At 38.0% G+C, this 24,317-nt stretch overlaps 1 protein-coding gene across 1 annotated transcript in view; it reads left to right on the top strand.

Annotated features, from left to right (window-relative positions):
* The window catches only part of COL7A1 (collagen type VII alpha 1 chain), a 127,679-nt gene that overhangs the window by 17,788 nt on the left and 85,574 nt on the right, over nt 1-24,317 (top strand). The window contains exons 9-27 of the mRNA XM_087923796.1: nt 664-786; nt 2,656-2,805; nt 3,852-3,971; nt 5,409-5,555; nt 6,106-6,216; nt 7,150-7,299; nt 7,411-7,539; nt 9,104-9,250; nt 9,557-9,682; nt 11,065-11,211; nt 11,893-12,018; nt 17,317-17,460; nt 17,567-17,692; nt 18,542-18,688; nt 19,900-20,022; nt 20,139-20,285; nt 21,889-22,008; nt 22,866-23,012; nt 23,675-23,808. Of these exons, the coding sequence (XP_087779922.1) occupies nt 664-786; nt 2,656-2,805; nt 3,852-3,971; nt 5,409-5,555; nt 6,106-6,216; nt 7,150-7,299; nt 7,411-7,539; nt 9,104-9,250; nt 9,557-9,682; nt 11,065-11,211; nt 11,893-12,018; nt 17,317-17,460; nt 17,567-17,692; nt 18,542-18,688; nt 19,900-20,022; nt 20,139-20,285; nt 21,889-22,008; nt 22,866-23,012; nt 23,675-23,808 (2,564 nt within the window). The remainder of the gene's footprint in view (nt 1-663; nt 787-2,655; nt 2,806-3,851; nt 3,972-5,408; nt 5,556-6,105; nt 6,217-7,149; nt 7,300-7,410; nt 7,540-9,103; nt 9,251-9,556; nt 9,683-11,064; nt 11,212-11,892; nt 12,019-17,316; nt 17,461-17,566; nt 17,693-18,541; nt 18,689-19,899; nt 20,023-20,138; nt 20,286-21,888; nt 22,009-22,865; nt 23,013-23,674; nt 23,809-24,317) is intronic.

The raw sequence follows: 24,317 nt of genomic DNA, 5'->3' as shown, positions 1-24,317 counted from the left end.
GTTCTGTAATACTCTTTTTATAAAACCTGTTCATTATCCTGTACCATTTTTAAATGAGTTGCCGGCATAACCTTACAATGCAGGGGGGGCGTTTTGCAACCATTATCCCACCAGAATGTTGGGGTTACAGCCAGGGGAGGGATTCTACCAGTTCGGACTGGTTCGGGCGAACCAGTAGTTCTGTTGAGCATTTGGCCCCGCCCACTCACTCCTGCTCTTTCCTGTGCTTTATTTCCTGGGGTGTTTTTTAGCACAGCTGATTCGCATGGCAGAGCGGTTTGCCGTGCATCAGCTGTTTCACTCACTGAAGATGCAGCAGAAGGTAAGTAATTGAGTTGAAAATGGGTTGTTTTAAATGTAGAGCATGTGCGCAAAGCGCACGCTCACCGAACCGATTGTTACACTGGTTGAATTGCACCACTGGTTACAGCTTTCATTTGTTCCAAGCAACCTATTGGCTGGGGTACAGGTGTTGTATTCCTGGAACTCTGAAGGGAGTTTGGCTGGAGATGGCTTTGCCATTTTGCTCATTTAGCTCATTCCACTGTGAGTTAAAATGACTCTGCAGATTCCTATTAGTATAACTTCTCTTGTAACACAATGTGTCTGGAATTCATGTGAATGTGAAGGACCCACCCCACTGATTCTTTGTTTTCCTTGCAGAGATGCTGACTGGAGTGACAAATTTTCAGGTGTTAGAAACTGGACCGTTTTTCCTCAGACTATCCTGGGCAGCTGATCGGAATGAAGCCCTACAAGGCTACAGGCTCACTTATGTGGCTAGAGGTCAGTGTAAAACTTGACAGGGGGGGTGATCTTTGGGATTAAAAGTGCTAAGTTTCAGAAAAGATTCTTTACTCAACAAGCAAATAATTCAGTTGCTTCAGGAAATCCTGGAGCTGAACTGGAAGTACATGGCTGGTGCTGCAGCTTCCCCTTAACCTCATTGGTAGCTTTCCATCTCCTGATTCACAGGGATAAGGGGAAAAGAGGAATTGCTGTGTTTTTGGTGAGCTTGCAGTCTAGCAGAAAAGTGAGTCCTTCAGCAGAATGGAGCACATTGTCTGAGAAGAAGACAACCACACTGCACTTCCCAGTCCTGTAACAGCTTTTGTTTGTTGAGGATTGCTCTGAGTAGTCAGAGTGCTTTTTAAAAAGAGCAGAAAGATTGATTTGGGGAGAGGATAATTTTATCCTTTAATTTTCAATGTTCCCTAGCTGCTCCCAAACATCACTGAAATTATCAAATTACCAGAATTCAGGGTTTCCTGGGCAAGAAAGTCCAGGCTTGGGGAAGTGGACCCTACTGGAATATTCACCTACGACTTGTTTGTGATGTGCTTGGCAGAAGCTGCACCTGGAGCTGCCTCACCCCAGCCTGCAGCCATGCTGGTGCTTATAGCCTGGCAACTCTCCCAGTGCCTCACCCACCCAATGTCTGGCCACACCTGCTGCCAAGGGAATTTATCTGCCTAGCAGAAAATTCTGGCCCTGTGGGCACCAAAATGAATGTTGATGAGATCACCACCAACTGTTGCTTCTGCTTGCTGCTTTGCTTGCTGTGACTCAGTCAGAAAGAAAGTTTGTGCAAAAAAAAAAAAAAATGAGGGGGTGTCATTTGTCTGCCAGTGGTCTCTAGATAGTTCTTCTAATCTACAGTACTTTAGATTAAAAATGGCCTGTGTTAAAATAATCTCCATTCCTTGTTCAGCAGTTAGAGATACATGTTCCATGCAATACTAAATACTCAGAAATAGAGGATTGAGGTGTACATGGGATCAAGTGGAAAGCAACTGAGCCCAGTCCGGAGATACGTGTAAGCTGGACTCCTGTAGCAAAGAAGTGTGTGGGCAACTTTCAGTCCTAGAGCCACCTACAGCCTATAGCCTAGTTCCATATAGCATGTGGCTTAATTTTTCAAAGCTCCCAGAAAGGATCAGTTCAGATTTCTGTGAAGTATCTGTCTCGTCTCTTCAATCTGCTATTGGGGGAAGATAGAAGAGAGTATCAGAAGGAAATAAAGTAAGAAAAAGAGGAAAAACGGATTAGAGAGATTAAGACAAGGTCCAGCAAGAGAATGGATATTCTCCCTCACTTTTGGCTCTGACTCAAAATGACCATGTGGCTCTGGTCAACTGTGTGCGTTTCCTTCAAGTCACTGTTGACTTCTGATAACTGCCTGGCCAAGGTCTCTGTAGCTTTGTTGGCAAGATTTTTTGGGGGGAAGTTAATTGCCGTTGCCTTTTCCTGGGGCTGAGAGTTACTGACCCACGGTCACCCAGAGGCTGGATTAAAACTCGCAGTCTCCCAGTCACTCGGTTTCTAGCTTGGTGCTTTAACCACTACAAGTACTCTCAACTTGCATTTCCCAGAATGCTGGAGTAGCTAGAAAACTTCTGGAAGATACAAGGTTGGGGAAGACAGTTTTAAAAAGAAGCAACCCTCATTTATTAATAATTTTGTTTTCCTGAATTAGTGATATAATTCAGTCTTTAATTTTCAATGTTAAGAAATCAAGAATGAAGTCCCAATAAGAATTTGAGCTGTAATTTTCTTGGCATTCTTAAAGTAGTTGCACTATCCGGTGATCTTTTATGTTTCTCATAACTTTTTAATGTACATTTCTAAAATTATCTTTGTTTTTCCTCCTATAAGGTGAAGCTCAAGCTGAAGAAGTGAATCTTGATGCCAGTTCTACTTCGTTCTTGCTCAGCAACCTTCAACCTAACACTGACTATGTGATAACATTGTACCCAATCTTCCCACATCACACAATAGTGCCTGCTGTAGTTCATAGCCGAACACGTAAGTGTTGCCTAAATTAAGAAAGCAGAGCCTTGTTCCTGGAATTAGCTCTGATTAGCCTGGATAGATGTTACAGAGTGCAGGAGGATCAAAGGTGCCATGAACAGATACTACAGAGAGCGGGCAGGTGCCACAGCAAGCACTACGGAGTGTGGATGGGTGGGTGCATACCATGGGCAGGCACTACGGTGTGTGGATGGGTGGGCAGCTGCTTCAGCCAAGCACAATGGGGTGCTGATGAATGAGTACTGTGGGCAGAAGTGATGGGGCATAGGCAGATGGGTACCGTGGATGGCCATTACAGGGTCCAGGCAGGCAGTGCCATAGGCAGACACTATAGAGCACAGGTAGAGAGGCAGGCGAAAAAGTGGCAGTGGGAGAGACTTGTAGGAATGACTTGCAACTTCCTGCCTGCTTCCCCATTGACTTTGCTTGTGGGGAGCCAGCGGGGAAGGCCACAAATGGCGCACATACAACTGTGGGACACTGTAACTGTTTTGCAAGCCAAGTGCCTGAATCATGATCATGTGACCGACTGCAACAGCCTCAACTTTGAAGACTCTTCATAAGTTCTTCTTATTCAGGACCATCATAACTCTGTTCACCGAACAAGCAGTTGACATCCAAGGACTACCTATAATCCGATTTGCCTGTTGTTAAATCCGGCCCTGATTAGGCACCTAAGGAACTATAGGCTTTCCAGTGTTTATTTTATACATGAAGTAGGCTTTGAGAAATGTGAGGTGCCAGGATTGGGACTTTTTTGTCTTTATCTGGAACTCTTTTAGTAGTCTTTATAGTCCACTATAAAGATACTGGCTATGGGTATTATTGGCTAGTACAGCCATAAAAGCATCCATAACTTCATAACTGAAATAGGGAAATCATGCCTTTGCCTTTCATAAACTTGAAGTATGATTGCTTAAATATATGAATTCTGTGAGAAAATATGGCTCAGGTAGATTTGGGTTCTAGGATTATTGATAATTAGATAGTTGAAACATCCTTCTGCTCATCTCGATTGGCTTTTCTCTCTCTATCTTCAGTGAATTTGGCAGGATTGCAACAACTGAATGCCCAGGACATCTCCTCCCAAGGGATGCTGGTGATTTGGAGGGGTATGAGTGGAGTTACTGCATACCGTGTTACCTGGGAACTCCTCTCAGGTATAACTGTTCACTGGTACTCTTTGATGTTATGTAAATATTATACTACCCACTCCATAGACTGGAAATGATTTTGATGTTATGTAAATATTATACTACCCACTCCATAGACTGGAAATGATTTTGAAGATATCAAAATTTCCATTCTGAATAACAAATGGGACAGTTTTCTAATTAAACATCTATATGGTTTTTTTTTTTTTTAAAAAAACCAATTGTTACAATGAAAAAAACCCCAATGGAAACAGGACCATTTAATGGCAAACATAAATCATGTAGACCTGAAAAAGGCCTGAAAATAGCTTAACTCAGGCTCTAAATAGCATTATAATACTACACAAACAGGTATATACTACACACAAAAACACAAAAATACACAGAGATATAGAAAGGTACAAATTATATGAATAGTTTCTTTCTGAAATATGTATTCAGCATTATATTCATAATATTTAATAATATTTAAAAGATACACACTACGCACTCTATCCATATGTAATGAATTAATATATCTTCTAGGCGGGAGATAGTCCTGATATGCATGGTTTTCCAGTCTAAGTATACTTTTACAATAATTTTTAAATAGGCTGCTGTGTAATTAAGTTATAGGTTTGTCCAGAAATCACTATGTCAGGCTCCAAAATTCAAGAAAGACACAAAATTACTTCTAAGCAATTTCCGTTATTGCTCCTCACCTATAGACTGAAATCTTGCCAAATTAAAGCAACATTGCATCATTGTACACTGAGAACTTCTAGGGAGGAGTTATCTTTCTCCCAGCCAAACAATATAAACTTTGCTGTCTCGTGGCCCAGTGGAATACAGCCCCTCCCTCCTAGGAATCCAGCCTACATTCCACCACACTATAGCTCTGTAATTCTTGATTTTGATGGGAAATTAATGTATTTAACCTTTTAATGTGCAAGTTTATTTACATGGATTAGGAAAGTCCAATAAGGAACTGATTATGAATCTTGGATGGAGTGATGACACCTATCCACAATTCAAAATTTGAAAAAGGTGGACTCTTAAGTGTTTCGATAAATTTTGGTAAACTGTCCAAACCCCTATGATTTTATTTTATTTTTCCAAGAAATTTAGTAATTAACTCCTATGTTCCTTATTTAGAATACTCCCAAGTTAATATAATTCATTTCCAGTTAATTAATAGATTAAGAAGTTAGGAGTAGTATTAAAAGTCCACTGTACCCAAAAGGACATTGTCTTGTGGCAATGACAATGTCTACAGGCAATATCATTCCAATGATACGATGAGAAGTGAAGAATTAAGGATCTCTTGCCAAATGTGAAAGGAAAGTAAAAAAGGTGGACTTCTGCAATTCAGCTTGTGGTCATGTAGTTCACAGATGCATGTTCTGTATGGATAATGGCTAACAGCTTCTTTGCATTTTTGTTTTGTATTTTGAAATTTCTTAGGTCAGGGTCGTCAAACAGCTGATGTGGATGCTAGCATGAATTCCTATTTGTTAACAGGACTGCAGCCTAACACTGATTATCTAGTATCTGTTGCACCACTCTATGGGCAGGTAGAAGGTCCCAAGGCCTCCATTAGGAGGAGAACAGGTAGGTGCACTTGGTGATGATTGTTTTTGTTATTATTACTAATGGTACTATAGTACTACTTCTGCTGCTGTTACAATAACTATCACTGCAGGTAAAATATGTACTATGGAATAATTGTTAGCATTCCATTTATAAGCTGTTTTACAGCATAACATGTTAAATATTAAGATATCAAACATTAAAATTGATTCAGGGAAGTATTCTGATTCAAGTTTAAAGATGGCATACTGTTTACTATGTATTCAAAGGAAGGAGAGAAAATGCAACAGATATTATATGGTAATTGTAGCTGGAACAAAGAGATGTCTAGGTGTGTTCAAGTCAGCATATGAATATTATTTATGTAGCTCAGCTCAAGCCCATCTTTAGAAAAAGTGCTAGGACTGCCTGTAATAGTGAATTTGGGTATAGATTTTTACTTGTTTCTCTTCTTTGAATAAACTTTGTCCCATGGTGATTAGGCTTGGATCCAAAGATTGTAATAAATGAGAGGCAATTAGAACTTTTCCTAATAATCCAGAACTTTACTATTTATTTTTGTTGCTCTTAGAAATAGCCCAGATTCTTAGGACTATCGCTGTTGACCCAACATCAATTAAGGTTGCCTGGAATATCATCCCTAATGCTAGGGGGTATCGTTTGGAGTGGAGAAAAGCAACAGGTAGGCTGGCTAAATTTGTGCAATGAGTGGCAGGGAAGTTATAGGAATTGTGGATGGAGAGAATCTGTTCCTTTCCCAGTCAGTTTCAAATATTTCTAGGATATAATTCCAGAGCAGTTTCTATAAAGAATATAGTTTTCATTTTTTTTAAAGTTTAGAATAAACTTCTCTAACCTGATATCCTTCATCATGTACTATTATAATTTGATACCTTATCTAAGAAAGCCAGAAGTGATGGGAATATTGGCTAAAGAGAATGATTGTTGCAAAATTTGATGGAATTTGGTGACCTGGATCTCGGTGGTAAATGAGACTAAAGACACTAAGTTGGACTATTTTTGTTCTGTGTTATTCACATATATTTATTTATTTATTTATTTATTTTATTTATTTGTCAATTGTTTACAAGATAATAAGTATAAGTGTATACATAGTTATGAATACATGAAATGGGTACATATAAGAAAAATAAAAGAAAATAAAAGAAACAATAGGACAGGGACGGTGGCACGTTGGTGCGCTTTATGCACGCCCCTACAGACCTCTTAGGAAAGGGGTGAGGTCAATAGTAGACAGTCTAAGGTTAAAGTTTTTGGGGTTTGCGAAGAAACTAATGAAAGAAACTAATGAAAGAAACTAATGAAACAAGTTCATTAGTTTGTTACGTTTCATTTTGATGCTAAATTATAAATAGTATTTATTTTTTTGAAAAACCCATTGATTGTTTCTATTTTCCCTCTTAAAATATAATGCCTTTGGATACATTGGGGAGGGAATGAACTATGATTATGCCTTAATGTTGAAGAGAATTGAAAGTTAGGCAAAGACTTAGTTCAAGTATTTATGTCAGAACAGTGAGATATAGGGATAATACTTACTTGTTTTCAAATCCATAAAGGTCAGTGCTAATTTCTATCTTGTATTGATTTCAAGGAGCAGATTCTCTCAAATCTGTCTCTCTTCCCACCAATGAGAACAGCTATACTCTGAGTGGCCTCCAGCCAAGCACGGAATATCATATTACCCTCTACACTTTGTATGATGGAAAAGAAGTAGCAACCCCAGTTACTATCTCAGAGACTGGTGAGAAAGAGGAAATTCATGCTCCCTTTTATTCAGCTAGTCACATTCCTGGCTGAAGCTTTTGGTTTTCACATCATCTTTGCTGAATGAAAGTCGAAATTTCTCTTTTAGGGGTGGCACCTTCAGTGGGAACCATCTCCAACTTGAGGATCATCGAGACTATAGGAAACAGAGTCCGGCTATCATGGCTAGGAGTCCAAGGAGCCACAGGATATAAGATTGTAGTACGCAATATGCAAGGTGAGCACACAGGAACAGCTGGTTGATAGGAGTGGCTTGATAGTGGCGGCTTGCTGAAAATCCAGAAGTATCCATTGAGAGGAGCAGATGGAAGAGCAGAAGTGTACTAAAAGGAGAAGAACAAAGGCTTTCCAAGCAATAAACAAAGTATAGTCTGGAGCAGCGGTCACCAACTGGTGGACTGCGGCCCACTGGTGGGCCGTGATAAAATTTTGGTGGGCCGCACAGAAATCTCACCCCCAGAGCACCCGCCCAAAGCAATTAATCCAGGCTGTGCAGAAACACAAGGCTATGCATCCCACATAGCCCGCGGGAACCCTCCCCGCCCACTCATTCCTTACCCGGCAAACTTGTCTGTTAAATTGTTATTTTTCCTTTTTCCGCCCATCAGCTGTTCTGCTGTGGTAGGAGATTTAGATTAGCTAGGAAGCAGGAAATGGTTGGATTTCTTGCTTTCTAGCTAGTCTTTGGATCTTTGGCTCTGCTTTTAAGCCCAGCCGAACCTCCCTTAGGACTGAAGCTTCTATTATTCAGTGCAGACTCCCTGCAAGCAAATTTGAGAGACTGAGCTAGCCGATGGCAGTTAGATAATTCACTGAATGATTCTGTAAGCAACTCAATCTGCCTGCCTGCTTTTTCTGATTTTGGATAAAAGTTGCTCTTTTTTTATAAAAAAAATTCAATATTTATATAAATGTTTATAATGTTTACATCAAGCCATGCCCAGCCAGTCACATGACTACCAAGCCACACCCACAAATTAGGCCACGCCCACATAACCAGTTAGTGGTTCCTGGGATTTAAAATTATGAGTTTGGTGGTCCCTGAGGTCCAAAAGGTTGGCGACCCCTTGTCTGGAGCATCTTGTCCCTCTTCAACATCCTTCTTTTTTCTGTTTTTCGGGGTTGAAGAGCGTATTCTGAAGGGATACTTTCTTGCACGTTATAGAGTCTTGATAAAACATCACCTGTAGTCATTTAAGTAGTGCATCTCAAACTTTTTCCTTTATTACTCAAAACCACTTATCAAAAAACCCTTTTTATCCAATGTAAGTAAAATATTTTAAGTCAATTTAAATGTTCCTATTTTGATTAGATAATGGATTCATGTGTTACCTAAAGAAAAACTATTTAGGTATTTTACCAAACTAAAGAGTTTTAATGATGTTCTAAGGAAGAAGCATCCTCAAAACTTGTTCAAGTTATCAGCATTGGGAGTAGAGAGAATAGAGATAGGATGAAGTAGGATAGGATAGGTCACTTTAAATGTACACTAATCAGCATACATTGAAATGAAAGGATAACTATTAGAGATGGTACCTGGGAAATAATGGAAGTAGGAACAAAACTGAGATGATTCACACCTAAGTAGAAGAGTATAGCAAAACAAATCTTTTGTTGAAAGCTGCAGTGATTTGTTTGTGGCAAATGAAACTCGTAGTTTATTCTCCTCTCTCCTGATCCAAAGACCATGAAATCTAAGATTTATTTTTATGAAACAGTCTTTGGATTAGAAAGCCATAGTTATGAGTTCATGTTTGCAACTATTGTGGTTTCTGCTGTAGACGGCACTGAGAGGGTCCGACGTATCCCAGGCTCCCAGACCACAGAGGACTTACTTGATTTGAAAGAGAATGTCTCCTACGTGGTTCGTGTCTCAGCTCTTATTGGCAGCCGTGAGGGTAATGCCGTTTCTCTCAACGTCGGAATCCGTAAGTGTGTTAATCCTGTCTCTAGGCTCCACTGCCTCTTTTGCTGTCTTGTTCCCCATGGGGAATAACTTTTGGAATGATTCACCTTCTGATATTCTAATAAAGAGAATATTTTTGTCCTCAGATAATGTATGTAGAGCAACACTATAGGGGAGGGGAAAAAAGAGACATTGTTATTACAATTATTAGAATGGGTATGTTAAAAAAGGAGCCAGAGGTTTGCCACTTACTCAACTGTTCTCTCTATAAGCCCAAGCCATCTATTACATTCTTCCAGTAATCCTACTATCTGTTCATCTGTGGCAGGACCACCATTAGTGGACAGTGTATCAAACCTGCGCATGGTGCCAGTGGGACTGGGTCGCATTCGGCTGCTGTGGAATCCTGTTCCCAGGGCTACAGCTTATAAACTGGTGATTCTCAATACTCAGGGTAAGGACCTTCTGCATGCCTAGATAATTCTGATGCAAGAGGATTCAAGTTGTACAAAGCAGAAAAGGACCTAGTGAAGAAAAAAGGGGGAGATCACATTTTTCAAGTTGGAGGTGGGAATATAGAAGAGTCTATCTATCTATTTATCTTCCTCCCTCCGCCTTTCATATCCTGCATCACTCAAGGATGCATACATAAATGCTCCATTCTCCAGTTTTGCTCCACTCCAACAGCAACTCTGGGGGACAGGCTGAACTAAACAGAGTAATTGGCCCCCAAAAGTAAAGGAGTTGATAAAGGGAATTTGAAACAGGGAGTCACTTGGAGAAGAAGCAAAATGAGAGAAAACAGCAGAGTTAATTGGAGTTTTTTTAAAGGTCTAAGAGGAGAGGGGAGAAAAAGTGAAGTCAAAGGTTAGCTGACTGATTACTGGGTGTAATTTTCATCTAGTAAGGAATGGCAAAAATGGCATAGGGTGGCTACTGACCATGATCTTTGGAGCTGTGAAAACAGTGCTTACTGTTTAAGTGCTACCATTAATTATACAGTAGTTATTTGTGGTTTCATACCAGCAGTAGTTATATTTTGCTTATATATAACTGTTATTTAATTAATAGTACCTCAACGGTCAGGCTTTTACTTAACACTAAGCCACAGTATGATTTAGTTTGTTCGTTTTGGGTTTTTCAATAACAAGCCACTGTTTTCTTAGTATAAAGAAGAATCTTGGTTTCCTATTATGTAAAAAACACACAATTATACTAAGTAATTATAGTAATTATACTATACTAAGTAATTACAACTTATACATTAATCCAATAAGCAAATGCAATGTGTCTTTCCTAGTACTGAACAGAATTCTGGGGTATGAATGTGTGTTTGCAGTCATTTGAGTTAAAAGAGCAATGTCTTTGGAGATTCTCAGTCATCCAGGTTACGGTTGTCCCAAAGTTGCTTTTTCAAAAGGCAACTGGACTTTGCAACCCTTAACATTTATGAAGATGGGGGAAAAAAATGCCCTAAGGTTTGAAGGACAATGAGGAGAGAAACAGGGATCACCTGGAAGTCCAGAGTGAAAATGGTGGGAAATAGTAAAAGTGCTTCACACATACACACCACTTACTTTCTTACTTGATTGCATCTCACATTTGTGGGTGCCTTATGATTAAAACAAACAATAGCAAAATCCCAAAAATAAAAATATGGTAAGAATATAATAAAATTCAAAAAAATATAATGTGAAAGATCTGAAGATGAGTATATGACCAGTGTTGAAAAATAATGTTTTTGTCCAACTTAGATGGAGAGATGGGGTTACGGTGCTTACTATAGCTTCCCTTATTACCACAGGCTGATTTCGCTTCCTTTGCATCTTGTTTCAGATCAATCAGAGGAAACAAGAAGAATCCCTGGAGACCAGAGTTTCTTTGAATTGCAAAATTTGAAGGAGGGCGTCACATACTTAGTACAAATAACAACACAGTTGGGCACCCAAGAAAGCATTCCTGCCACCCTTACTTTTCAAGTTGGTACGTTCTCTTTTGAAGCCAGGGGTGCCTCCTTCTCTTGTCAACTGTATTGTGACCTTTTTTAAACCTCTTCAATACAGCACAGTCATTATGACTGGTAAAGGCCTAGCAGTAAATCTTGATTTGATGCAGCAGTAACAAGGCAGGAACATGCTCCTTCTAATGTTTTTTAAAACTTAGGTTGCTTCAACTGTGCAATTCTGGGCTTCTCATTAAAAACATAGAATTGTGAACTACGAGTCTTTGGCACTTATTCTATCCTTGTTCTGCAGAAAGATCAGGATGGGAGAAGCAGATAAACATAGCTGAGGACTTTAGATAAAGTAGGATGCTTCAACCTCAGCTCCCCACCAAGGGCTGAAAAGAATGCCTCATTCTCTGACAAGTTGGTTGCACAGGTCCTTGAGGAAATGTTCACAAAGAACAGGAAGAACAACTCTAAATACTATATGTGAAATAATACATATCAAATAATAACCATTTGTTGTTTTTCAATGGTTATACCAAGGGTCTTCAAACTTGTCAAGCTTAAGACTTGTGGACTTCAACTCCCAGAATTCCTGAGTAACATGACTGAAGGAGGAATTCTGGGAGTTGAAGTCCACAAGTCTTAAAGCTGTCAAGTTTGAAGACCCCTGGTTTATACTCATCATTCCTTCTTCTCTATGCTTGATCTTGTAGAAGCTCCATCTGTAGGTAGCATCAGCAACTTAGAGGCAACTCCATCTGGGCCCAATCAGTTGCGTGTTACCTGGAATCGGGTTCCTGGAGCCACGGGCTATAAAGTGAAATGGCGATTGAGAGAGGGTGAGTTTTGACAAGTCATAAAATAAGGCATTCCAACTGCTGAATTGTACATATTTGGATTTTATTCTGCTTGAGTATTGAAGGGTGGTGGTAGCATGATGTCAAGGCAATACAGGGATGGAAGAAAACAAAATGCAAATCCAGAGATATTTTGGATGCTTCCTATTGGAGAGCTTTTTACCATCTTTTTTCCTAACATTAGTGCTACTGTTCCAGCTTTTCTTCCTTAGTGGCTTTGGAAAGAAAAAAGTATGGAAGAAATTGAGATAAAACACTGAAAAGTAACAAATAGAAGATGTCCTTATCTTCATTTCATTTCATTTCATTCCATGAATGAGACAGGACCATCTTGATGAAAAAGGCCTTCTCTGAAAGCATATTCTAATGCTACAGAGTTGTTTTTAATAAATATCAATTTATTAAACCATGTGACTTTGAAGCAAATTAAAATATTCCTAAAACCCAGTCAAGCTTGGCCCTGAAACTTAAACTTCCTACTGGATCCTTGTGAAAGTTGGATGCCCCCCCACCCCCCCCCCGCCAGTGGTAACCTTGGGACATAAGCTACACTTCTGTAAGTGAGAATTCCCTTCAGATTAATTTTGCATCTGGGCAGAATTTAATACTTGCCTATGGACTAAAAAATATTCTACTTGGGTTTTTTCTTTTTTTGGCTTCCTGTTAAAACAACAACAACAACAACAAAACAGATCAGTTGCCATTGAGGCAAGTCAGTGGACTCAAAAGATTAAGCTAATAAGCTTTTAAAACTTTGCCAAAACCAAATAATTTTCGAAGAGGAAACATTAGTAATCTGATAAAATGCTAGAGTTTATCTGTGTCTCTGAGCAAGCTCATCTCTTTGCAGTTCAGAACTATTTAGGCAGTTAGTTGTCACTTCTAAGCAAAAGGCGCTTAACATTAAAATATTTCTAAGCATTCATAAGCACAGACTGAATTGTTGTTCCGTTGCAAAACATGTTAAAACAGGATTAGTGACTTTCCCCTTTGAGAAAATTTTAATTATATAACAGATTTTATACACATACACACATATTAATATTGTGTATAAACCCCTCTGAAGATAAGCCAACTCAACTCATATTTTTACTAAAACCTTAACCCTCAAAATTTTCATATCTTTTTAATTGTCACAATTTTCCACAGGTGGCACAGCTGGTTAGACACTGAGCTTGTTGATCAGAAAGGTCGACAGTTTGGCGGTTCGAATCCCTAGCACCGTGTAATGGAGTGAGCTCCAGTTACTTGTTCCAGCTTCTGCAACCTAGTAGTTCGAAAGCATGTTAAAATGCAAATAGAAAAATAGGGACCACTTTGGTGGGAAGGTAACAGCGTTCCATGTGCCTTCAGCATTTAGTCATGCTGGCCACATGACCACGGAGATGTCTTCGGACATGCTGGCTCTTCAGTTTTGTAACAGAGATGAGCATCGCCCCCTAGAGCCGGAAACGACTCGCACGTTTACCTTTATCTTTAATAGGTGCTATATGCTCCAAAGCATTTCTTCTGTTTCAAATTCCAGATACTACATAGCCTTAAGATGCATAAGATTAAATATATATTTTACTTTAACATGAATAATTACAAGAAAATAATAACACTTTTCTTGGAGAAACTTGCACTCCTATTAGAGAAGGCCAGCTCAATTTCAGCTTGCTACTTTTCTGAATGCCAAAATATCTGTTTCTCCTTTTTGCACAGTGGATGGCATATTTTGACATTTTCTCATTGTGTCTTAGAAGATTTCAAATTGAAAGATTTCATCAGTCCCTTCATCCTTCTTCTCCACACCCTGAGAAATTGCATCCAAGAAATTGAGATGATACATAGATAATTTTTGCTTTATCTCTCTGTCAGTTCTGAATAAATTGGGGGATTATAAAATGCAACAAAGTTTCAGACAGAAAAATTAAATTGGATATTTTGTCCTCAAAGGTTAGTTATCCTCTAGCAATCTGTGAAATACATTTTATTATAAAGAGGCAACAGCCTTGGTATTTTAGTACTGTAGCCTTGAATTGTACATGTTCCATTGAAGTACAGTATGGTAGTTTATATCCTGAATATGAAAAATAATATTCCTTCCATGCCTTCTCGTCTTTATTGTAATTGCCGATGAAGAAATGACTTTGTATCTTGATAGTCTACCTAGTTGATATGCAGTGGTGGGATTCAAATTTTTTTACTACCAGTTCTGTGGGCGTGGCTTGTTGGTGGATGTGGCAGGGGAAGAATACTGTAATATCTCCATTCAGAGCTGGTATTTGCCGGTTGTCTGAACTGCTCAAAATTTCTGCTACCGGTTCTCCAGAACTGGTCAGAACCTGCTGAATACCACCCCCATTGATATGTTTGTATCAGATAAAGTAGTTAATATTTCATTTTCAGTTGACATTTTGAAAATGAAGTTAATGTACTAATAAAAACAATCACGGAACATTGATTCTCATTAACAAAATCTTCTAATATTGATTTCCTGTTGTGTATGATAGCAGAAAAGAAATTAAAAGTTAGGCATCTGTGTTTTGTATCTTCTTGTGATCTGATTTTCATTATTGAATCTGTCAGGAATAAAATTAATTAGCTAAGAGGAAACTCTGGAGACTGGGTGTATTAGCTATGATTTTATCTCTCAGATCAGGGAATGTTGTTATGTAATACGCTATCCATCACTCTATTGCTGGCCATGTGCTGATTCTTTTTCCTTTCCATTCTGCTTTTTTGTTCGCATTTCTTAAGACAGCAGCATTCCCCTCCTTGTTTCCCCTTATATGTACATGGAACTCTTTTTTTTGTACAATGAGATGCTTCATCCATGAAATTTGCATCTTGCCAAATTTATATTGCATTATATTGCAAATATAATTATTTACATTTAGCCTGCCATAGAATGCTTTTGTAGCATGTAGATATTACTGAAAATCCTGGTTTTTTAGTTGCCAGATTTGAGTTTTACAACTTTTGAATTTTTTTTTTTATAAAAATTTTATTTGGGTTTTCATAAAACATAATACAAGTAACATTTCTTTTTTTGAGAATAGCATGGTCCTAGGTTATCACTTCTCCATAGAGACACAAATTCAATTTCATATTCATATTTGTGTTCTATTCCATATCTTATTACTGTTTTAACATTTTCTCAATAATTTTTCCCTTCCCTTAATTTTCTCAATCTTACTTTTAATTATCTCATTCCTTTCTAAATTCAATTATATATATCTTTTTCTCAGTTTCAATACCTTTCTAGTCATTATATTTATACTTTTGTCTGTCCCGTTTCAATTTCTTATTTTCTTTCCTCATTAAACAAAATTTTCCCCTGTAGTTACTAATTGGAGTATGACACCTTTGTATCTTTTAATTTTTATCCATTCAACTCTTATTTAAACTTCAATTTATGCCTTTACAATTATAACATTCAATATAACACATAACTTCCAGTCGAATTCTGCTTGGTACATTCTTAAAATATGCACTAAATGAGTATTTTCATATTTTCAAAGTTCATTTCTATTTCTAATATAACAATACCATCTTATGTACCCTTGCAGAATCCCCCTTTCAATTAAGTTTTCACCCATTATCTCTGTGTCTTGTACATTTTCCCTGTTTCTCTATGCCCTGTTTCTGTCCTTTATAATTTCTTTTCCTTTCCCTCTTCTCCCTCTTCTTCTCCCTTCCCTTTTTGACCCCTTCTCTCTTTAATTCTGATTCTCTCTTCTGTAATCCTCTCTTCTGTTTCTTCCTAATGTTATAATTACTTTTCAAACTATTCTTTTTTGGGTTGTTTTTTCAGCTCTTAAATTTTTCACTCTCTTTCCTTTCTTTTCCCCACATAGAAATACTTAGTCATTGAAGATGGCTTTTTCATTGTCCCTCCATTCTTGTTCTACAGGCATTTCTTGTTGTTTCGCATAATTCAGGATCTCCATTTCTAAACATTGAAATATGAAGCCAAAAGAACCTCTTCCTTCTTGTGCATCTTCTTTCTGTTTCTTTAAGTTCCATTCTCAATTCTTCCAAGAGTGATACCATTTTAAAAACTTTTAAACAACCACCCGATTAATTTTAATCCTTTAGATCCGATAGCCAAAAATTCAAAAATCACCAAGTAATCCAAATAATCCAAAGCTATTTCTTCTTGCTTCTTTTTTCCACTTTCTCTTCCTGGGGTTCTCTTATCTTGTTACAAAGTTTCAGTTAAAATGTATCTTTTAGGAATCTTGTTAAAGTTTCACTGTTAATTCCTTTCACTTCCAGGTGGTCTCCAGAACTTTTCCAGATCCCACCCTTTTGTTTTTTTCCTTCTTTTAAAAGTTTTTGAGAATCCAGAAATCTTTATTATCCCCTTGACATTTTATTTTCAGCTTAAATACCTGTTAATGTCAAAATTGATTTTTGCAGGTTTCTTGCTTAAATCTCTTAGTTGTCAATATAGGGAAGAAAAGAAAAAAACCAAATCCTTTCCCTTCCCTCTCTCATTCACCGCTTCAAAGTCTTCTTTGCGAACAATTCAAATTCCAGGGTACTTTATAATTCAAATTCCAGGATACCTTGTGTTGTTGTTATTCAGTTTGATCTGGTCAGCCAAAACTTTCTCTTCTTATCTTCCTCCTGCACATTCTTTTCCGGTCAAGTTCTTCTTTGAGGTGGCCATTTCTGACCACCGCTGCAACTGCCTTCGGGAAAGGGAGTAATGGCCAGCTGGGGAGGAGAGATGCGACTCTCCTCGACACTGCTGGCAGTCTCCCCTCTCTTAACCACCTCTACGAGGTGGCTTAGCCCTGAAATCAGCTGGCTTGGTGCGCTCCAGCAGCGAGCACAGATCAAAACTTCGTCCAGAAACAGGCATGTTGCAGACATTTTCATTTCTGCAACAAACATGTTTTTGTATTCCTACAAACTCAAATAAAGGAAGAAATGGGTTAGTACGGTATACATATTATTTATTTTATTTGTTATATTCCACCTATTCTTCAGAAACCCAAGGCAACATATGCCATCATATGTCAAACAATGTTTGCTGTAATTTCTGCTAATCAAGGGATTTTAGTGCACATTTTCTCCAGGATATTTATTTTTGTGAGCACAAATTCTGATCAAAGAATGACAGTAAAAAATGCAAAAGGGTGATTGAGTTCCAGATTGTTTATTAGCCTAGAAGCATATATTGGCTGATTTGTACTCTGGTGGTTTTAAGATGTAAGAATCCACTTTTTTCTTCCTTGTATGAGTAATCTGTTGCCTCCATCTTGAATACACCCTTTCCCTCTCCAGGTCAAGAGATCTCTCGAGTCCTACCAGCTGATATAAACGCCTACACCATTGATGGTCTGAGGCCTGGAACTGTCTATTTCATTGAGGTTTCAGCCTTAGTTGGCAGCCGAGAAGGGAGATCAGCTACCACCACAGTTACAACAGGTGAGACCAGTTGTAGTTGCAGATGAGATAATGCATATCTTTCTGCCCTTTTTGCTACACCGTGAGAATCCTATTACCAATCATTATTTTTTGTTTTGCCTTGAAGGCTTTGAGCCAGTGGGAACAGTCACCAGTCTCAGAGTCCTTGAGTCCAGGGGAAATGTGGTACGCATCTCTTGGGTTGGTGTCCCAGGTGCTACAGCATATCGAGTGGTGTGGAGCCAGCTTAGCGGTAAGGAAGCTACCGAAGTTTATTGATCTTCTGCTTCTGGTTTCCTCACAATAATTGTGAGGAGTTGTGGGCCTCTTGAAGAAAATGTTTGTTTGCTGTTGACCTGTAGAGTGCCCTTATTTTCATAACCACTTATAGCCATTGGGAGAGGTTATCAATTGGTGCAGCCTGTTATATTATTGGCAAACTGATGGTAGTTTTAATCTCAATGATGGAACAAGTGAGGTAGTTAAAATGTTCTAAAATAGATTTGGGAATGGAAGCAGGGAATACTCAAGCAACTTTAAAAAAAAAATCTTGCAAACACATACTTTTAATATACATTAATTCATTATTACAATGAGTTAATTATTACATATTACTTAATTATAATTATTTTATATTTTACAATGAAACAATTATTACTTTATCACAACTTTGCAATTGGATTTAGAAATGTTAGCAGAGGGGAAATTACAGTACAAGCCATGGATTAGAAAAGCTAATAATTGACATCACAGCTTTATTAAGGAAATGAAGATTTAAGTTTTTTTTTTTAAATCCCTATGAATGTTAAAAGCAACCTTGAACACACACACACACACACATTCTGAATGCCTATTACAGTGCAGTCTTAATTTGCGCATCTTAGTTCTAGGAGTGGAAAAACAAAGCAATCATAAATCAAAAACACATGATTTTTGAAGCTGAAGTTTTTCTTATTTGCTGAAAGAAAATGTAGAATTAAAGAAAAGAGAGACTTCTTGTTGCTGTGATCAAGCTTTCTACTTATTAGTGTGGGTTGTAATAACTTTGCATGGCTTTGGTTGTCTTTTTTCACTAGCGAGGTCACATTCTCTTCTTTTAAAGGTGGACCTGAGAGCAGCAAACTGGTCTTGGGAAATGTTAATTCCTTTGACTTAGAAAGCCTGGAAGGAGGAGTCAGCTACACTGTAAAAGTCACAGCACTGATTGGGAATCGTGAAGGAAATCCCGTGTCTATTACTGTCACAACACGTAAGACTTATTCGTCCATATTTGTGTGTCAGTTTCTTACTAATCTGCTTTTTGAAGTTGTAGATGGAATTTTAGTCATATTATGCTTTGGTTTCTTTGCTAAGAGTTGGAGGGAAATTATGTGGCACTTTCTACTGGTGTTTAACACTTGACATTGTATTGTTCCTGCACTTGTCATCCTTAGAGAGGTTCTCTGAGTGCACAAACTATGAATAAAGGAGGTTCTGCCTCTGGAATATTTTAATTTATTTATCTCTTAACACAGCATATATTAAAAATTCATTTTCCTCTATCAGTTGTTTCAAAGCCAGTACCTTAGCTTTCATCCATTTTTTTTCATATCTCCAGCTTTTCCCCAATTTTTAAAGTTCCGTTTCCCCATAATGTCAATTTAGCATGGGAAAAGGGTCAAATATTTTTTATTGGACATTCCGTAACTTTTCAACTGACCTAATTGTTTCCAGGCATATTAGAGTTTTAATGTGTTTAGATCCTAACACTATCCATTTAACCCAAGTTGAGATAGATAGATAGATAGATAGATAGATAGATAGATAGATAGATAGATAGATGGATGGATGGATGGATGGATGGATAGATAGATAGATAGATAGATAGATAGATAGATAGATAGATAGATAGATAGATAGATAGATAGATAGATAGATAGATAGATAGCAGGCAGGCATTCCAAACTTGCCCAAATTGGAAAATGAACACCAATTGTTTGGCTTCCAGTATTTAATATTTGATAAATATATAGCTCCAGATTCTGAAAATCAAATCCTCCCTCATTAATTGATCATTGTATTTTCTGTAAAGATATCCTCAGAATCAAAGAACCTCATAGAAATTTTTCTAAAGAAAGAATTTATTTTCTGAAAATATTTTCCAGCTATTTGAAGATACATGATTGCATCACATAATTGGTTATTCAGATGTTATTATTAATGCCATTCAAGAAGACAATATTTCCATGATTATTCATGAAGGATACAGCTATGTATCACCTGAAGTAAAAGTGAAAAAAAATTGTTTTATCTCATACCTAAAGTGAAAGTGAAAGTTTATTTTAATCTCATATCAAATACATAAATCTTATCTATGATTCATAAGAGGGTTAATTTTTTCTGGAGTATCTTTTTCTCTTTGTTAAAGATCAGACTTCCTTGCTACTTTTCCATTGTTAATCCTCATATGTTTCCTTTTAGCGGCAATCCCAGTTCAACCAGTTGGAAACCTACGTGTGACTGACTCCTCACAAACCCATATTCAACTAGAATGGAGCCCAGCACGGGGGAGCACAGGCTATCGGCTCACCTGGCGCCCTGCAGGTGATCAACACTTCCTATATATACCTTCCTATATATATTTTCCTATATGTATCTACCTCCCTCTATCATTGCCACCCACTACCCAAGAAATTAACTAGCTCTCTTACATGGGACAGGTGGGCCTGAGAGGAGTCAGCTGTTGCCAGCCCATATTAACACCTATGTCATTGAAGATCTGCAGCCAGGAGGGCGCTATGACATCCGCATCACAAGTCTGACTGGCAACCGGGAGAGCGAAGCTGTGGCCATTGTTGCCACCACTGGTAACCCAACTCTCTGCTATCCAGAGATAGAAGTCTACGGCACAAAAGTTGCTAGAATAGTCTCTAGTTAGATATGGAATGTAAATTTCATATGTAAGAAGAATTAGAGACCAGACAGAGATAAACCAATCCTGTCTGATTTACTGGTTTTCATCAATGATTCCTGTTGGCCCCTGAAAGATACTTCTGGGGAAAGCATTGTTGTGTTTTCTTGTAGCTAAGAGGCCTGTTTTAGATTTTTGTTGTTCTTTCATGCAGGTTAGATAAATTATATTTTTATCCGGTATGTAATTGTAAGGATCTTCTGTAATATTGCCAAAGATCAATAGATACTTGGATCTTTCATCTTTCATAATATGTAATTCCATTGGCTGTTGCAGCTCCATTTTTAATCTTAAAACTAAAATAACCCACCCTTTAAAAACAATTTTAAAAAACAGTTTTTAAATTGTCCTTTTTTTACAAAAAATGTAAACTTCACACAAAGCAAAATGTATCACCTAAAACTGAAGTGAAGCATAAATAAAAGCATAAGTAGCTTTTCTAGATATTAGTTTAGAAGGAAAACTCCCAGATAAGGGTGCTATACCAGAATGTTGCTATTAGGCTGTTTCTTCCACACTTTTCTATAGAGCATATAAGAAGATATGTTCAAGAAACAGATAAACCATATAAGAATGTAGTTTACAAAGCAGAGTTTCAACTGTGGACATTTTTTCCCCAACTATAACAGTGTAAATTATCTCTATTTTATTGCTTTGGTTTTTATGTACAGTACTGCTTTTCTCTGTGTCACAGTCAATGTGTCAATGTGTCACAGATGATAACACTAGTTCTCCATATAGTTGTATTATACTACTCATCCCTGGTATATAAATACCTGAACTGTAAAATGCTTATGCGCTCCATCTCAGCAATCTGCTTTAAGCATCAGAAACGGTATGAACTTTCATTTAAGCTTAAAACATTGGCAGGGATGTACTCAGCCTCACAAGCATCAAGACAAGCCATCTGCTTCCAAATAAGTGACTTTGGCACTGTGTGCACAAAAGACCTCTGAAGGGCCAAAGAAGCAGCTGAAGCAGAGCAGGCAGTCCTCAATTTGCAACCATTAGTTTAGTGATATTTCAAAGTTACAATGGCACTGAAAAAATTCCTTATAACAAGTTGTCATAGTTAAGAGATCTATAATGCATTGTAGCATCCCCTACAGTTATATGATCAAAATTTGGGTGCTTGGTAACTAGCATGCATTTAAGATGGTTTTAGTATTCTGTCTCATGCGGACACCATTTCCCAGCCAGCTTCCTGTAAACAAAGTCAATAGGGAAAGGTAGATTTGTTTAAAAACCATGTGATTTACTTAATTGGGACCAAAATATCCATTGTTAAGGAAGGCCATTTCCTATGATGAAAATAGTATTCCATTTGTACATACCAGTCCTAACTGTGATAGGAACTACCGTAGTGCTACAATAGATCACAAGTGTGACGTCCACTCTCTGTGCTCATCAGTGTGAGTTGCTATTAAGAACTTCTCTAGATTTTTCTTTCGCTGTCAAGGACCAAACTACCTGTCTCATATTTATCTTTATTTTTTCAGCAGCTGTGGCCCGGGTGGCCAATTTCCAGGTGTCAGATACTCAAAAGGATTCTATAACGTTATCCTGGACTCCAGTTCCTGGGGCTTCTGGCTATTATCTCACATGGAAATCTCCAAGAGGTTGGTCCTGTATTTGATGTACATCACACCTTTCCTCCAGGAGTTCACATCAAGGAGCTCTGATTTTCCTTCACAAAGTTTTGTGGAGTAGTGGTCAAAGTATTGTGCTAGGAATGGGGAAATCCAGGTTTTAGTTTGCACTCAATAATGGAAGCTTGCAAGGTGACTATATACATGTCACTCTTTCTCAGCCTAATCTACCCTTAAGGATTGTTGTTATGAGGGAAAAGATCATATCCCATGCTTAGATATAGCAATAGCATTTAGACTTATATACCGCTTCACAGTGCTTTCCAGTCCTCTCTAAGTGGTTTTACGGAGTCAGCATATTGCCCTCAACAATCTGGGTCCTCATTTTACTGACCTTGGAAGGATGGAAGGCTGAGTCAACCTTGACCCTGGTGAGATTCGAACTGCCAAACTGCTGGTAACTGGCAGTCAACAGAAGTAGCCTGCAGTACTGCATTCTAACCACTGTGCCACCACTGCTCTTAATCTTACGTGATATAATCACATATCAAATAAAATACTGGATTTCTTCATTTATATAGTTTATTCCACTTCCTCAATCCATTCAGACTCTAGTTTGCAGATATTAATACTAAAACTAAAAGGATATTAATGAGTCATACAAAAATCCCTGGTACTAATGACTCCACAATCAATCCCCAGAAGTGTCAGATTTTTACCAGCTTCCAAAAGACCCTGAGAATGGAGACTCCCACAGCAGCAGTGTAATATAGCAGTATTGTGACCAATTAACGAGCATAAAAGCCAATATATTGTAAGACACACTATCTGCATTATTAGCCCTGCCAGCTGTATTAATCCTCTGTCATGCTTCTCCTGTGTTTCAGAGGGAGAAGAGGCACAACGAACATTGCCTGCATCAGAAACATCCCATCAAGTGTCTGGGTTGAATCTGGGGGAGCAATACACCTTTATGATTCGCCCACTGTTTGGGAGTATCTCCGGTGCTGGGGTTTCTATTTCTGCCCAGACAGGTGAGGTTTATGGAGGGATGTCTTTACCCGGGTATCCATTCAAGAGGACAAATAACAAAGCATCTGTGATCAACCAGGTGCTATAAATTACATACTTATATCAGAAGCTCAACTGCAAGTAAATAATAATATTTGTTGAATGTCATCACAGCATGCTGTCATTTTGGCATCACTGTAGTTTACCATGGACACCAATAGCTCTCTAGAGCCTCTTGCTTGCAAGAAGCTCGTCAATTATTTTGATGGCAATGGCTTCACTTAACATTTGGTTGGAGAGAAGGGCAAAGTCCTATTTTTGAGAGGGAGTCCTGGAGTGTTTGTTTTTAATGATGACCCTATTTTAGACCTTACATTTTGGATTTCCTTTTTGAAGGGTAAAAAAAGGGTTTAAAATGTATTTTGAAAAAATATATTTTTCCCCTTTCAGATTCATATAGCAAGCCATTTGGAAAACATGTTTTAAGATATTGCAATATTTAAAAATAATATATAATTGATTTACATAGGTTCCAGTTGAGAATTAAAGCAGCTACACAGGAAGTTAAATCTCTTCAGTTATTATTTGCAAATGGGGGTGCAGGAAGGGAAAATCAGACCTTTTGCTTGTGTCCCCAAACCATTGGATGCCATTCTGATTCTTTCTGAAACATTTCACTCTGCAGTCTGTCCAGATGCCCAGCGTGATGTCATTTTTCTTATACATACAACTCAAGACAAAGCCTACAATGCAGAGGCTGTGCAGAACTTCCTTTCCAACATTATATCTACTCTTCGTCCAGGCCGTGAAACTACCCGGGTAACCTACATCATCAGGATTTTGCAGTGCTCCCTGCTTGTTTGATTCACATGCACAAAGACATTGGGGTTATTTTAATTGGGTGAAGCAAATCCAGTTATAACCTTGTTGATTTTCGTTCTATCATTGCAAATCTATAGTTTGTCAGTAAGGTGACAAAAGATACAATTTGATAAAGATGTATTCTGTAACTCCATGTGGTGGTGTTTTATTTGGCCATCCAAATAGCTGTGAATCAAAACCCTGCAGGGATATGACAGGTGGGATGAAGTGTTGGGACTCAGAGGGAAAGGAGAGAAGAATACTGAGCAATTATAGAAAAGATACTTGAGTTCTGGGAAGGTAGTAAGTTTGAGAAAGAAACTCAAAACAGCACCACCTTCATTGTAATAGTATAACTTGAAGTAGATTGGGGGTTTGGTGGGCTTTCACATTTCTGTTCCAGTAGCCTAATTGCATCAGAATACATTCCAGGGCTACTAGCAACTCTTGTTTCCTAATCCTGCCTA

Source organism: Pseudonaja textilis, chromosome 2, assembly GCF_049901715.1.
Source record: "Pseudonaja textilis isolate UNSWEBS1 chromosome 2, rPseTex1.2, whole genome shotgun sequence".
Lineage (NCBI taxonomy): Eukaryota > Metazoa > Chordata > Lepidosauria > Squamata > Elapidae > Pseudonaja > Pseudonaja textilis.
This window is presented reverse-complemented; position numbering and strand designations above follow the sequence as displayed.